Source organism: Caretta caretta, chromosome 18, assembly GCF_965140235.1.
Source record: "Caretta caretta isolate rCarCar2 chromosome 18, rCarCar1.hap1, whole genome shotgun sequence".
NCBI lineage: Eukaryota > Metazoa > Chordata > Testudines > Cheloniidae > Caretta > Caretta caretta.
In genome coordinates this window covers 21,686,703-21,703,755 of record NC_134223.1, presented here as the reverse complement: position 1 = coordinate 21,703,755, position 17,053 = coordinate 21,686,703, and the positions used below count along the sequence as shown (strand labels likewise).

Genomic DNA, 17,053 nt, shown 5'->3' with positions numbered 1-17,053 from the left:
TCTGGATATTGGTCTGGTCTCCTGCTGAAGAGAAATCTCCATGGTGCATTTCGCTGCTATCAGGAGCAGCTTCAGTGTGTGTTGGGGTTTTTTGTAAGCTGTACTGAAGTGGACGCCTGGGAGAAAGAGCAAGGCTGAGATGTAGGAGCAAAGGAGTGTTGCAAAACAAACAATAGGAAAGGGAAATGCTGCTGTGGACATAGGGTTCAATATGTCACTAGGTTATTTTGATACTGTTTGCCTTGGAAAGATGCTATTTGTGAATAAATATGCAATTTAAGAAGCAAACAGGAGCAGGGCTAATGATTCATACAAGGTGAGGTGAGCTAACACCTGGCATTCAAGAGGTCATAAACATCTACAAGGAAGTTAGCTGAAGATTTCTGAATGTCTCAGAGAAAGCATGCCATCTGGTGCATACTTTAGATTATGCTAGTCCTGATGAAAATTGAAAGCCTGGTATGAGTGCTAAATAACGTGTGTGTGTGTGTAAGATGAAAGCATTAGAATAGAGTGTGTTTAAATACCGTAATTTATAAATCTGTTTACCCCATCATGGAGTGTAACAGTCAAAGACAGATAAGCAATGATGGTGATGTGAATTGAAATATCATCTATTCTGTCACAAGAATTAATGCTTTACAGATAATTTGCTGAGCCTGATATGAAATTTGTATTCATCAGTTAGAATTACATGATTAGAAAATTCAAATTTCTGAGTTTATTTAAAAAGAAAAGGAGTACTAACAAATTGGTTAGTCTCTAAGGTGCCACAAGTACTCTTTTTCTTTTTGCGAATACAGACTAACACGGCTGCTACTCTGAAACCTGAGTTTATTTAATAATTTTCCCCTAGGAGAACTCATCAGCCCTTGTTTATAACTATTGCTAAGCCGTCTCAGTAAACAATTACAATTTTGTTCACCTTCTGGAAGTATATTTTAGCTACAAACAAATAAAGTGCTGGTATAAAGCTGCTCACAAACAAGCCGGTCTTCTGGACGGGGGATACATTTCTGAACTGTGTGAACTATGTGCAGTTCCCGTTGACATTAGAACATAATGCAACGAGGTACAAAATACTTACATACAAATGATGTTTAATTTGTATCTAGAGCAATGGCAGGGGACCTGATCCACAGCCCAGGGAAGTTCAATTGACTTCCACTGTATCAGACCCATTGTGCGCACATTTGTGAATTGTACTAGTTTGATCTCCCCTTCAGGGATTCAGGGCCTGATTCTCCTATGTACTACTTTTGCTTACAGTAGAGTGACTCCTGATTTACACTGGAATAAACAAAAGGAGAATCAGGCCCTCAGTTCCTACACAGGAAATGCTGAACTTTTGGCTACGTGAGATAATGTCTCCTAACCTTTTCCTCTGGCACAGACTGCCCTCTGGCAATTTATTAACCAGAGAACTGGGCATCGCTTAGTTCTCTACAAGAAAATGCAAAGGGAGAAAAAAAGCGCTCCAGAGAGTTAAAGTGTGATGATCTCAAGGTGACCCCTAATTGGGAAGATTATTGTTACTTTAGAGCAGGGTTTAAGGGAGAGGAGTATGTTAGTAAAACTTTTATTAGCAATTAAGGAGACAATGGTAAACTTAGTTTTATAACCGATCCACTTTAACAGCTTCCTCATTCTTTGCAAGCCAAAACATAATTCTCTCTCGGTCCAGTCACCTGTCAGCAGTTAGTGGTCATTATTTCATCATTTTGCAATAAAAGTTAATCGAATAATGATTTATTTCTCTGGGATGATGTTTTAATGCCTTTCTCTGTTATCCCTTCCTGACAGTCTGTGATTACTGTAGCTGTTTTCTCGGTGACACCATTACAATGACTGTTTAATAGAAGGATTAGCCTGGCTTTCAGTCATGTCACTGGCAGACATCCCCCTTCCCCCTCAACCCCGTACTCTTAGGTCCATATCATACTGTTGATCCTCATGGATAACTCTCTTTCACATCAGCGCAGGTGAAGGTCATGATAGGCCTTAGATTTTTCCAGTCACTTTGCTTTTCTAGCCTAGAGCTCACAATGGTATCTTCAGGTCAATTGAAACCTTTGAACCATACTTTTATGGAGTTTGCAGCTTAAGAATAACTCATCCTTATTGTTTGGGAAAGTGGGCCGCTTTAACAATGCTGTCCATTCTCAGGATTTGTGACATTTACTAGCTTTAGTCCTAAATATCTCAATTTAAGTTGGGGAAATGTAACCTGTAACAGGACAGAGGCAGGGTTGCCCCTAGGTGCCATTCCCATGTGGCATTGCACACACGTTAGCTGAATTCCGTAGGACAGAAGTGTACAAATCACTTCTCCCCAGAACGTATTAGTGCTGGATTGTGTGGATTTGGTGGCGCCATTCTTGGAACCTGCAAGCAGGGCCATTCCTCCAGTTTAGGAGAGTGCTCACCTCAGGGGGGAAATTCGAGCTCTGCTGGGTCTTTGACAGCTGGGAATTCTGTGAAGGCACTTTCATCTGGAATGCTCTCCCCTCTCCCCACTGAGCATGAGCCCTGGCTTCCAGCAGCCCTAATAGCCCCTCCAATGCAGTTAAGGAGTGTAATGAGAAGCTAAATACAAGACTATGTAGAGCTTTTAAAAGTAGAGACCAGAACTCATCTTACCAGCCAGTGCAGCATATGGGTGGAGTATGGTGTGATGTGATCCCAGCAGGCTCCTGTCTGTTCAACCAGCTGTAGTTTCTGGACGATCTGCAGAGTCGTTCTCTAGACTGAGCATATTTGCAATAGTCCAGCATCAAGGTGGCCAGATCATGGATCTACACTGGCGAGGTAAAGGCATTCAGAGGCACAGACTGGCTATCCAGTTAAATGAGTGGGTGATAATAGACACTAACAGACTGCAGATTTCTCTTGCAGTCCCAGCTCTTAGGCTAATTCTTCGTAGGAGGGAATTGACCTGACCTGAAGGTTAGATTTTTTTCTTCTTCTTTTTACAGTGGTACCCAAAATGTGCTAGGCATTGCGCAGACATAAGGAGACGAAGTCCCATTGGTAAACCGGCCCCAAGAACTCTACACTTTCTAGTAGGATCCCTTTAAAAAATATTCCCTAGTGATACAGTGTGTGGGAGATGAACGATTACTGTTAGTTACCCTCCCAGACCCCCGGGATCATTTGCAATGGAGCTTCCATCAGTTCCTATTGGAGATTATTCTGCAGACTGCTACATTTCACTGTCTGCCTGTTTTTCTGGCTGTTCATTTTGAATATACCTGGACCTTACTCTCCAACTGTAACATGCATTCAGCTGCTAATAGCTACTCCACCCAGGCCTGAAATCTGCCATGTTCTTTCTCTCCCTCCTCCCCCAGACCATTTATTTTCACACATCTTTAAACCACCCCAGCATCGTCGCGGTGGTGGAAGTGGTGGCTGCGGCCAAGAAGCGAGAAGGGACCCACCAGGATCTGTCTTGTGGGTTTGGAATTCTGCACCTGTTCAGCAGCAAGTCAGGACCAACTGATGTGGCCACAAAGGACGGAGAGTAAGTGTTGCCGGCTGCAAGGGACAGCGAGACTTGCGAGTTGCTGTAGCATTTTATAAGGTGGAATCAGGTTTCTATGGCAACATGGAGTTATTGCTCTCCATTTCGAGAGGAAGGATGGTCCCGTGATTAGGCCACTAGCCTGGGACCTGGAGACCCTGCTTCACCACAGACTGCCTGTGTGAACTTAAGCAAGTCATTTTTTCTCTCTGTCTCTCAGTTTCCCCATCTCTAAAATGGGGATAACTAGAGCATATGAGGATACACTGCTCGTGGGGGGTCATATACATACTTTAAACAGGTTTGGGTTGAGCCTTTTCCACTCTTGGCTACATATATGAAAATTGCATGGACTACAGCTGTCCTGGTGGCTTGTGGCTGGGCCTTTATTCACCTCAGCTGACAGGCCTGAGGTGGCAGGTTGGGTGAGGTCAGCTGCTGGATTTGTAACCCAGCAAGTGATGCCCATGTGTTGTCCCGCATGTGTGCAGAGTTCACAGCCTTGACTCAGCCAAGCCCCCCTTTCCAGGGCCAGCGGAAGGCAGCTCTTTCTGCCTTGAAGCTCTTGAAGCCCGGCTGACTGTAAGCTGAGTTTGCTCCTGGGAAGGGGAGCGCGGCCACACCCCACACTTGGGGCATGAAAGACATAAATAACCAAAAATAAAGCAGGTCAGTCGCCCACCATCCTTGCCAGCCAGGGGAAAGAGGAGACACTCTCCCGCCAGGCCTGCTTCCTCTTCCTCTTCTTCTCTGAACCCTTTCCTGGTGGCTGCTTCACTTTGTCACGCTGACATTGTCAAACTCCCTGTAAATACCCAGTGTAACGCCTGTTGTACACTGGATCCTGCCTACCCACCAGCCATTGCCACTGGGGAAGCTTCTCAAACCAGGGAGGTTTTCAAGGGAATATCTATGTCCACTCCCTGGGGAATCAACCTGAAGCAAAGGACCTGGCTTCTCAGTCACCTGCCCTCCTTTGCTGCTCAAGGCTCTCAGGAGACCAATCTGCTGGCGGAGAGTTCACGGGACTGGAACAGAGGGTTGCTGTGTATTGATCAACAGAACCATTGTGGGAAATTCACTTTGGAATATAGCCATCTAAACGGCCATGTTTGGTTTGTGCTCCTCTTTAAATCTAGGCTCAAGCTGTATCATGGGACACCGCGAGCGCTCCTGCACCCCCTCCTCCAGGACCCAATGGAACGTAAGGACATATAGAACTACTTTCTACTTGACTTTCTTCCCGGGCTGGTCAGTAACATGTCTGTGCCTTCGTTTGCTCAATGCAGCGTTGGCTGTTTTCTGTGTTAGTGTCTCAAGCTTTTGGCTGCTCAGGTTCAGGATTAGCCACCCAAAATGGATCAGAAGAAAAGCCCTGAAGACAAGGGTGCTGGTTGGTTGCTGTGAAATGCCCCTGTGCTGTATGCCAGGCTGTTTGAGGCCAGGGCCAGTTATTGCTTATGGGCAGTGGGGTTGGCAGCACCCCAAGGCTCTTTGTCATAGCTGGGGCTACTGGCAGCCTCAGCAATGTGCTCTGCAACATTAACGGCTGTCGTTCATGCAGGGGCCCATTTCTGGGGCGTAAGGAGAAAAGGGGCTTAATTTCTGCTGCATCGATCAAATCCCGTCCCATGACAGCATGTCCACTGGCTAGGCCCTGATCCCGCAGAGACTTCCACACGGACTCAATTTAGCACATGTGAGTCATCCTGTTGGCTCTGCTTGACGTGAATAAAGTTAACTGGATGAGAGTCTCTGCAGGATTTTTAAGCTCTTTGGGGCATGGAGTCTGCATTTAGGGTCTTGTACAGCACCAAGACCATTGTCAGTTCTCAACAAGCAAATAATAGCCTTGACGCATCTGCTGGGGAAGGCAGAATGAGCCCAGAGCACAGTGTATCAAACAATCTGCCCACCAAACCCCACCCAGCCTTTCTCAGTATTTTATAGGTATTTTACATGGCAGTGAGTCTGTATCTAGCTTGATGCATGGCTCTGCCATGCAAATTCACCTCTAGACTGTAAGTTTGCATTTTCTAGTCTGCAATGGAGGATTCCCCAACCATGTCTCCCTCTCACACTTAATCCTGCACCATAGCAGCTCCAGTGGGGGCTGACCTACAGAGCTCCTAGATCACCCACGTGTCAGTTATAGGGCAGGAGGAGTTCTCTGAGTGTGCCACATCCTGGAGAATGAGTGAGTGAGCCCAGGAGTTGAATCTCTCTCTCATACCTGGCAGTGGGCAGCCTGCTACAGAGACACTGAGGTGAGCCACCCCACGATTTAAGTTGGAAAGAACCAGACTGAAAACATGGATAGCTAAAGCTAAGCAGAAAGCTGTCGTGAAGGAAGAAGAAGGGATTCTTTTTCCTTTGCCTGGAAAACGGGCTCACAAGCTGTCCTTTCTAGTGCCAAATGTCCTGTCTGAGCTGGAGGAAGACCACGCATCAGCGGTGCCAATAGTTCTGTGTACCACAGGGGTACCTCTAATTCCCACTTCTGTAAGAGAGAGAGCTAGATGACCCTAGCAGAGCTCAGCACTCAGCGAACTGGCTCAGTCAGGCCCAGACTGGATATCTGTACAGGCAGGGAGAGGTGAAAGATGGGCAATGTATGGAAAAAGGTGCCTCTGTGGATACTGGCAAGAAAACCTGACACAGCCGATAAACACAAATGGGCTTCAATTATTGATATATACGTATTGATGGAACACAGCCCACAGAGCAGGAAAAGTGCACTATAAAATATTAAATATAAGAGCAAGCTGCCTTGTAAAGCGTGTAACAAGGACCTTGTCTTTCTGAACATGCCTGGCTCTTGTCCCTTTGTGCACTGTTTTCCTGAAGGTTGGTACTGAATTTGCTAATGAACTGTAGCAAAGCTGGGTGGTGGTCGTTTGCCCTGAGAAACCTTCGGGATGTTCCAGAAGCGGAAGCAGGAAGGAGGGTCAGTTGCACTTTCACCAGTTTTGCTTTTAAAGACCATTTTTTCCACAAGCTCTCCAGTGCCCTGTCTCCTTCCACCAGGCTGGTTTCCTGTTTGCAGAGATGAAGGGTCCAATCCAGTGCCCATTCGAGTCAGTGGAAGAATTTGCATTGTATTTCCACTTCCTACTGTGCTAGTCAGACACATGCTTTCTTTTTTCAAATATCAGGGATGCATGGGAGTTTTCAGTAATAGGATAGTAATGATAACAGCGTGACTCCAATATCTGCTGCTAGAAACGGGGAAGAACGTGTACACATAATCAGAGCAGGTTAAACCAGGGGTAATTTTAATTTTGAAAAACCTCGTTTGGTAGGTTTTTATTTTGCGGATTCAAACCTAGGAGGTGTTTGGTTCTTGGTTCATTTAGCTGAACTTACACAGGCTGTCAAAATGTGGGGAGCCAATGTGGATTTGAATACATGGCTATGGTTTTGGCCCACCTCTAAAACTGACCATTCAGAGAAATATACTGAGCAGTTTTAGCAAATTTTGGGTAACTTATTCTACAGCTTGCCCAAAGGAAATGAGCAAGGGGGTGGATTTCAAGTTGCTTTCAAAAGCAAAATGTAACTGAAACAAAACTTCGTAGCTAAGGCTTGGTTGCTGTTCCACAAAGACTTGTCAGATTTGTTTTCCTGAGTTGGAAGCTAGGTAGCATCTTTTGCCCAGGATAGGGGTCTTTGTGAAAGGTCATTTCTAGAAACTGTTTTCTTTCCTAGCAAGGAAAACAATACTCACCATACTAGCAAACAAAGCAAATACATGTCCACTAATGCAGGGACTGAGCCTCGGTGGTAAGTGGCAGAAATAGGTGCCGTGATTGCCTGGTGATGCTGGTCAATAACCATGTCTGAAAAATGATGAACACTAGTTCAATTGGTTTCAGAGTAACAGCCGTGTTAGTCTGTATTTGCAAAAAGAAAAGGAGTACTTGTGGCACCTTAGAAACTAACCAATTTATTTGAGCATAAGCTTTCGTGAGCTACAGCTCACTTCATCGGATGCATACTGTGACTGCCCACTGGAAAGCTGTCTATGTATTGAAGCCTTCCCCAGAGAAGATGGCTTGTGTTTATTGCCGTCTAAGAGGAATAACCTGCAGGTGAGTATCCAAGTGCTCAGGATCCACCCCCTAGAGGCAGCTGTAGTGTATCACCTCGGAAGGAGTTAGTTTATTTTTTAAAGAAAGCACTCTAGTTTTCCCAGTTTGCGTTGGGGCTGCTGCAATGTTCAGTGAGAGAAGCCCATGAGTAGCAAATACCTCTCAGCAGCTTGAGAGCAGAGACCATTGTTAGACTGCTGAAAGCACTTGGGAGATGCCAGGTATCAGGGTGTGTACCACTGATTCCTGCATTTCAGTTCCTGAGGGGAAACCGAACCTCCACCGAATGAATCGCTCACGATACAAAGATGTGCAGCAGAAAGATAAAAGGGTCGCTCTTCTGAGTGCATACAGTGAAACAGCAGGAGATGCAGCCAGTTTCACTATTCCCATCTCATGCTGTACTACGAAGAGGGAGCAAAGTTAGCACAAGAAGTTTAGGGAAGTTCAATTAAAAACAAGTGTCCCAGGGAGCCTTTGGCAGCTGTTATGGATTAAGAATTTGCCTTTCACTGTGAACTAAAATGGCACAGACATATCATAATGCACCCAAGATCAGCTGTGTGCAGGCCCTGTTCTTTTCTGAATGGGACTCAGATGCTGGTCTTTTGAAGATATGTCTAGATGGGGACTTGAATAGAACACACAAGATTAAGAAACAACCTAAACAAGAGCATTTAGTTGCAGTGCTATTGAAAAAGGGATGGATTTTCTTCTTTCTTCTTCACAGCTGAGTGAGAGTAGATCCAAGTAATTTTAAGTTGCTTAATCATAATCTTCCAGAGACTGGGCATTGTTTTCATTTACCCTGAAGTTGCAGTGTGAGGATTTGTAAGCCCAGAACTCTTAACAAAGCTAAGCCTGAAAAGGCTGCATATTCATTTATGAAGAAAACAGACTTTTTAAAAACAGGTTTTACATTGCTGATAAAGTGCGCATGTATTGATACCTTAATTCGATCAGCTTCTCCAACGGGTAGCACCATTATAAGTCTGTCTCTCTGTGTTTTCAGATATTGCATAACGTTTTCCCCTCTTTAGAGAATAAACACATGACGGTGATAGAGAACACTCACCTTCAGTACACCTTAAGGCCACACCCGCCCCTCGAGACCATGTATCACCTCTTCCCTGAGAATATGCTGGTGTCTGGGCTGCAGAAAATTCCTGGTTTGCTGCTAACACATGGAGAAACAAGTAAGGGATCCTTCCATTCTGATTCCTGCATGTGTAATCAGACCACAGGACAGTAAGGTTGGCATAGTACGTACCAAGCTACAGTGCTCGTGAGTTACTCTGGACTTTCCCTGCTTATAGAATTGTGAGCATTTGTATTATTATGGCCTTGGCCTGCCAGATCTGGGGGTTCAGCTGGACTTTATCTTACTGGCAGAGCAAAGCTCTGTGAGCTCTCTGAGACAGGCCCCAGCCTTCTCCACCCATCAGTTATTACCGGAGGGAGATCTGAAACACACGCCAGCCAGTGTGACCATTGTGGGATGGGAAGAGACCGGCCGACCTCTGGTCCCCCGATCAGGGAGTGGGCGAGGGGCTGTGGGAATGGAGAGAAGGGAAGGGGATGCTGAAGGGGATTGGGGAGGGATTATTGCAGAACATCTGGTGCCCAGAAAGCACTGCACGGTACAAATGTATTTATTTATAGGGCCTGATTCTCCCAGCCACTGCACTCTCACAAAGTGGGAGCAGCTCCATGAAGGCCAATGGGCTCATGCTGATGTGAGCCAGAGGAGATTCAGACCCACCCATTTTAAGTTTACGCACATCTTCTGTTGCTGGTTTGTGGTCAAACCTGAGCTTCCAAATGCACCAGCTGCTTCTCATTACAACACAACTAGTGTGCTCCTGCTAAATACACCAGGTACCAGATGTGGGGCACAAGAAATGCCTGGCACAGCCTAGCAGGCAAAGACATACGTTTCCTTGTCACCCGGAGGAATAGTACCTGCGCGGAAGGCGGAAGGGAGACCATGAGGGAAATGTTATAGTTTTCTCCCCCCAGTACTGTTACTTTGAAGGGGAAGCGGAATTGAAAAGTAGGGTCACCGCTGTTAAATAAAGCGGAGTGTTTTCCAGGGGGTCATAATTCAGAGATTCCTGTGTATGGCATATAATGTGCTCATCTGGGTGTTTTTAGTGGGAAGGGATTTCAAGGTGAATGTGGCCTTATCACACAAGCGTTTGCTTTCCTCTGCTAACGCAGTGCATCAATTGCCAAGGCGCCGAATAGATACAAGCAATGCCTGCAACGCCGAGTGTGTGACGCACTGCTGCTGTTGTAAGTGCCAGTAATTAGGGATTATAAATGAAAAATCTAGCCGTGAAAATGTCGTGCTCACCCGCAAAAGAACCACAGCGACCCCTCTTCTGAGAAATAAAGAAAGAAAGCAGGATTTTCACGTAAACTCTCTCTCTCAATGGCCATCTGAGCACGAATCCCTGTGACTCAGCTCTTTGCTGAGGTGCAGCCAGCCTTGTCGATGGCTCATAAAACAACTTGCAGACGAGTCCGTTGTGCCTGTTCTTCCACAGCCTGTGTGTTGCCCCCCCACCTCGATTCCCCCCCCCCCCCCCGGTGGACATTTCCTTGGGTTTCCTGTGGGTTTTAAGCTGAAGGTGGGTTTTTATGGACACGTGGTGTTTTGCTGTTCGGAAAGGCTGCAGCTTTGTGTACACAGTGTTCTACATTTTCGTCAGTGGTAGCCCCTTTCCAGTAAATGAGGAGGTTAGGGAGAGTTCCCTTGTAAAATGCTAAACTACAGTGCGATTGGGACGCGTTTATTGTCACTAGCGCGTGATAATGAAAGCCTGGACTATCCCTGGATAAGTCTCTGTGGGATCCCGTCCCGGTCTGCCCCCTCTTCTGTTGGGGGTGGGAGTGCGGTTTGCCAACCTTCCCACAGATAGGTCACGGGATGCAGCCAAACTCCATGAATGCCCCCAGGTACTCTGGGAGGTCAGAGCCATCTGCTCAGAGTCTTGCGTCTCTGCTCCGGGTCTGGATCAGTGTTGCTTGTGTGCTCCCCCATCAGCATGGCGCTTTTGGACGCTCCTTGCCACTCCAATGCCTGGGCCCCACATGCTGGGGCTCTGCCGTAAAGGTAATACAACCCTGGCCTCTAATTTTTCACCGAGACTCCATTGGGCAGGAGAGTGGGACTGTGTGCAGCCCTATCTCTGCCCTGCCCACTCTCCCCCACCCACCTTCCCCTGTGCATGTGGCCCAGGGCATGGTGCCATATAAGCAGCTGGGCTCGCCTCCTTCCATGTTGGAAGGGGGTTGTGGGTGGAGATCCACATTCATGTGTCTGGGGGAGATAATCTGGGCCAGTTTCAGTCTCTTTGACCTGCCAGTTGTCAGGACAGAGGCTAACGCACCATCAATAAGGGTCACAAATCTAGTTTCTCCTTCTGTTGTTAGTGCCTCTGGAATCTCAGCTGAGAAGGGAGTGGTTGTGACCCAGAGACATAAACCCACACCAGACAGACAGCACGTGTTCCTGCCAGAATCCTTTTCATGCAACTTTCCTCTGGCTGCAAGGAACATGAGCTCTGCTTTGTCTGTGGTAACCAAGCCTGCTAACAAACAGCACAATCAATTATTCATGTCTCACTGGTCCAGTGTATCCGCTGCTGGTAAATAGAGACACTGCAATAACATTTCATAGTTTGCTGATCGAACACTGGACCTGCTCAGCCAATTTTTACGAACTGACATCTGCTTGAGTTGCTGATATCTGTCTGAGCAAGGCAGAGTCTGTGCTGATTTTATTGGACCAAGTTATGTTATTTCATTATGAATTATATGGGGAAATCATTGGCAAATAAATAAGACCTGATGGTTTACAGTGTACCTGAGTTCTTCATGAATTTACAACAAGATCTTATGTTTATTGCTACATCTTAAAGCCGTGTCCTTTATTGGCACTTACCTGGACTGTTGGTCCAAGTGTTGGGAGTGAAGATAGCGCTGATTGTGACTAAATACACATGAGGGGTTGTCGTGCATCCCTTCATCATGGTAATAGTTATGTTAACTAGTGGGACTGTTTAGGTGAGTGAGGATTGCAGAATAGGCCTGTAGGTAAAAGATGCCTTAGATATTAATGTCCGTAGATGTTTAGTTTTCATTTTCCTTTTTAGTTCTCAGTCTGTGCATCTTGCTTTTGTGGATCCGTACTGACAACAAACACAGTTACAGAGCAGAGATGGGCCAGGAGTGATGCGGCACAGAGACCAATTGTTATTGGATGGAAACTGGAACGGGCATTCTATTGAAAGAAATGTACTGTATACCCAGAGAGATCTCCTCCGGGACAAAGGAACTCTCACTAGAGAGGCTGATCACAGTAGGACTGGGAACAGAGCCTTTCAGCAGCCAGCCAGTGCGCTGAGGACTGCCTGCCCCAGGAGCTGAGGATGAAAGTCTGACAGCTTTCAGGGAAAGATTTAAGACCCACCTCTTTGGCATTAGCCTTCCTGAAAAGCCACTGAGAATGGCACAAAAGAAAATAAACCAAACTGCTCTGCCTGTTCTTTGAATGGGGGTGGGGGGGAAGGGAAGATAGAATAACAATAAGAGGATAAGATCAGTCGTGGGAAATTTTTGAGAGAGAAATGGGAGAGCTCAGGTGTCCATGTGGGTCAATCATATGGCTTGATATCATCCTGTGTTACAGCCCATTAATACAGCAAAGTCAAAGAGGCATAAACATAGTTAACAGAATATGCTGTTCAGAAGCCAAAAAAAAGCCCATCAACAGCCTAAACATAGAGCAGCCCCAGACGTAACATCCACACGGCATCAGGTGCCACTTCTGGGAATGAATCATCTGCTAGCATCTGTCTCCTCCACAGAGAGAACAAAGCCACGGGGGCGTGCTGGATAAATCACCTAACTCTGGGCTAATCTCATCCCTGGTGAATCAGCTCTGAAGTCATGGGAACGAGACTAGGGATGAGTTTGTCCTAGTGTGTTTTAAATGTTAGCACAGAGATGGCTAAACGGATCTACAGGAAAAGGGAAAGCAAGTGAAATTGTGGATGTGACGAGAAATGATGATTCTTTGAATGTATGTCACACCTTTCATCAGCGGATTCAAAGCTCTGTACAGATATTAATTAGCTGAGACTCACAGTCTCTTTATGAAATAGGTAAATATCATCCTCATTTTCAGCTGGGTAAATAGAGGCATTAGAGAAGTGAAGTGATAGTGGCAGGGGAAGAATTAGAACCCAGTATTCACAGTCCCCTGCTTTCACCTCTAGATCTATTCCCTCCTTCATCAATGTAGCACATGAAAGCAGTAGAGGAATGGTCCCCCCCCTCCCCCTCCCCATAGTATTGTTGGAGTCTTCTGGTCAACACGTGTCTTTTGCAGAGACAGCACTTAGCACAGTGTTTGAGACCCCTTGGTGCTACTGCACTGCACATGAATAATAATAACGAAGAGAAGGCACGCCGGAGTAAATGGGGAATTTGGTTTAAATTGCTTCATGCAAAGGGTATGGAATACATGGAATAAATTACCCTGAGAGCAGACTGAAGCAAAGTGTGTAAATTGTTGGAGACATACCTCAAGTTGCTCTTAAGGAGGAGGGGATGAAATGGTATGGTGAAAAAAGTGCCAAAGGGAATTAAGTTCAGAGAAAATAAAAGGCTAGCAGGGAGAGCCAGCCATTCATCCCCTTTTCGTAAATTATCTCATTTCTTAAAACCTGATACATCCACTGGGAGCTGAATAAGCTTGACCATTTGACAGTGAGCCCAACCCAGCTCTCCAGTGCCTGGAAGCAGGACTATATAACACTCAAATATTTACAGTAGCAATGAAATACGTAGCTTAACAGCATTTGTAATTTAAGAGAAACCCCACTGTGAAACTTTGAAGAGAATGAATTGTTCTTTGGGGGTAAAAAGAAAAAAACCACGATCTGGTAGTGTAAAGCTCACTCCCAAAAGCTCAGGTATATTAATCTGTGCTAATCTGAAACCTCAGGGGGAACACCTAGCAACCCACCAAAATGACGTCAATGGAAACAATGGCTTCGCTTATTTGAAATAACATCCTTGTTCCCAGGCAGCATGCCGAGCTTTGCTTTTACAGATGCCTGACTAAAAGGACCAGAACTATTGTGGGGCTGGGGTCTCCCTCTGAACCTGGGATTTCAAAGGACAGTTTCTTCCAAGTATCTGATCTACCCAGTTGATGGAATGTTAATGGTTGTATTTAACCATTGGACCAGCTTGGATTCCTGGGGACATGATGGTTTAAAGACTGCAAGTGACGCAAAATCTAAGACTGATTATCTTCCTGAAAGATCTACTCTAGCGCCACCAGAAATTATGGGTTTGATGCAGAAATTAGTGGGTGAGGTTCTTCGGCCTGTGTTGTGAAGGAAGTCAGTCTACATAATCATAAAGTTCGCTTTGGGCCTCAACAGCTATGAATGGTGCTTGTGGAATCTACTCCACTGGCTACTTGCTCTTATTGGGAAAAGAAAAGGTTTCCTAATGTCTAACTTAAAGTGTTCCTCTCTAGTTTCAGGCTCCAATTGCCTCTCTCTAGTTATAATGTTTCCTTGAGGTTAAATATCTTGGAAGTATTTTGTACATTCTTTGGAATTTTTCTTTTCATACAAATGTAATCACAACAGTTTGTATCTTTAATCCTTAAAGGGGACACAGAATCATTTCAATCTAATCCTCTTTTTTTGCTAATTGCTTCTCTTCCTGGGAAGCTGCTCTAGATGAATGATGGACTCTTTAAGTAGTCAGTCAGTTAGTGGAGTCTTAAGAGAGAACTTTGATAAAAGCTGTAAAGACATCCTTATTCATGGCATTGTTCTGGATAAGTGGAGATTTGGCAAGGGCAGTGGGATGTGATTCTGATACACCAAAACCTTACTAATCTTTACTCATGAATTTTCAGAGCTCTGCATTTAGTGGTGGCTTGGTGGCTAAATCCATGTGATTTGGAAAAGTTAAGAGCTAAAGACAAGATCATCAGTTCTTCAGTGGTGACTCCCTCTGCTTAGAAGAACCTTCTAATAATAACTCCCATGGATGCCTCTCTTTGAGGACAAAGCCATCACGTTATCAGAAACTGTGAGATCTCCAGAGCAAAGGAGCCCCCTGCAAGAACCGCAGCCACCACATGCAGAGCTTGACAATGACGTGGTTGCAATAATGAAGCTCTGGAGATGCCAGGTGGCCTTGTGAGTGCATTGACTGTGGCTAGTAAATAGCCAGTCATCTGAAAAGCTGGAGTAGAGCCACTCTTCGTCATGCATGTCTCCAAAGGATTTTCTTCTCCATTCTCTCCCATTGCTCAGATTTCGGAGCTCCTCGCTCTTGCCAGCGGGAGGAAGACATCATTTTTCTGCATCTTCAGATGATTTCCTCACTGTATAGCCCAGTATACTTGTACATCCACTGAGATCTGCCTCTAGCTGCAGAGCATCAGTCCCATCTTGTGGCAGATGAGGGGAACTGCATTTTAGGCATGATAGTCACACAAAGCCTTCCCAATCTACCTGCTGGGTTTGACTTGCAAATTCAGCTACCAGTCAAACAACTGGCAGAACAAACAATCAAGCCAATACATTGATAGTCTCAGAAGTACCTTGCAGGGAAAATTCAGCTCGCTGCGTCCTGCTCCTCTTTGTTTTCTCTGGTAGCCCTAAATCAGCTGCTCGGGTATACAGGGTAGGTACAGTGTGGCAGGGGAAATGGACACTAACGGTCATGCAGAGGAAGAATGGTTCTTTGATTGCTGATAAGGAAGTGCACTCAGCATTCTCCTTCCAGGCACCGGCTGATCACATGGGGCTGTATATCTCCACTGCTCACCCACATGCGGCTCAGCTGCAGTAAGGGCACATCAATTAGATGTGTTGTAAGGGAAAGTCCAGCTGAGTTCCATACACCTTCCCAATACGCAGCCCCTTGCAGTAACACTCCTACAGCCTTCAGCCTTCGGAAACCAGAGGCTGATCAGCTGCAGCCTGCCGGCGGTGGCCTCTGAATTCGATGAGCAGTGAAAAGTGAAGCAGTTTTCAGACGGAAGACGATGAGAGCCACAACCACTCTCTGACTCCAAATCAGCAAGGTACTTAAGCACATACCTAACTTTAAACCTGCGAGTAATCCCCTGGAAATCCTTGCTATTGCCTTTAACATCTTGACTTTCAATTAACTTAATTTAATTCAGTCATTCTTTCAGTGAGGCTACTCACATGCTTAAAGTTAGGCATGTGCTTAAGTTCCTGGCTGAACTGGGGCCCTGAATAAGGTTAGTCAGGGATATTTGCAAACATCTGACTTCAGTATAAATGTAGCAGTGTTATTACCAAATCGCCCACCAATACACGAGCATGGAGCTGTTCATCCTGCCTATTCCCTGTCACCTCTTTGCTTTCAGTTAGTTAATTCATTTTTAAAAGCCTAACAACTTAACTAAAACAATGCTGGTGATTTCCTGCTGTTTGGTTGTCAAGAAAAGCTTTGTCCTGAAAAGTTAATAAGTTTCGCTTCTTTCTGCTCTTCTCCCCTCCCCTGCCTTAAGCTAAAGAACTAAGCAATAAATACTGCTTGAAAGCTGGACATAAAGGAACAGGGTGGTTGAAATTGGTTTTAAATGGGCAGTTTAAACAAAACATACCCTATAATTTGATAGACTGAATCTTCAGATAACAGAGTAAATGAAATCAGGAAGGTATATTTGGTTTCTAAAATCAAATTAAGGCAGATTCTAGCTTCACTAGCACTAATTTGATATGAACTCCCTCATTCCTCAAGGCTCCTGCAGCTCTGACTAGCCCTGAGATGTTGTATTATTGAATTCTATTGTTAGGCACTTTATAGACTTCAGGTTTTGCTTTTAAGTATGTAGTGTAGGTTTGTTAATGCTCAACTGTGAGTCTTGTGGAGGAGGATAAAATCTTAGGTGCCTTTCTGTGGAAAAAGCTCTTAAGGAAGGTGTTCCTACTCCTTAATTTTTGCTTCCACTTCCCAAAACTTGCAGCCCCTCCAGTTCCTGCAAGGTGGAATGATTGGCAGCCTTGGCAGTGATCAGCATTGTGACTTGCTTCGTCTTGTATTTTTAGGGCAAGAGAAAACAACTCAGCTTTGATTAAAATAAAACAGCTGGAGTTCAGAATACTTGCCATAGGCTTGCCCGATGGGAAATACATGGGTGATATTCACCATGGACTAAACTGTACAAATCCCTTCCTAAAACCTGTGGGTATTGGAAGTCAGAGGAACTACTCTTGTGAATAAATGCTCACTAAGGAGAGTAAGAGTTGTACAGTCCAGGTCTTTCAGGATGACAAAGGGATATTTATATGTGGCTTAAAATAATATCAGTAATAACGGGGAAATGGTGGACTTGGTGGGACCCTGCAGTACCAAGATCCAT

At 45.3% G+C, this 17,053-nt stretch overlaps 1 protein-coding gene across 4 annotated transcripts in view; it reads left to right on the top strand.

The window, feature by feature from the left end:
• The window catches only part of NPHP4 (nephrocystin 4), a 99,722-nt gene that overhangs the window by 15,698 nt on the left and 66,971 nt on the right, over positions 1-17,053 (top strand). For 3 of the 4 annotated variants that reach the window (XM_048825254.2, XM_048825253.2, XM_048825252.2), the window contains exons 5-7: positions 3,351-3,523; positions 4,663-4,727; positions 8,655-8,810. In XM_048825254.2, coding sequence (XP_048681211.2) covers positions 3,351-3,523; positions 4,663-4,727; positions 8,655-8,810 — 394 coding nt within the window. The remainder of the gene's footprint in view (positions 1-3,350; positions 3,524-4,662; positions 4,728-8,654; positions 8,811-17,053) is intronic. The other variant, XM_048825255.2, reaches the window with a different exon arrangement.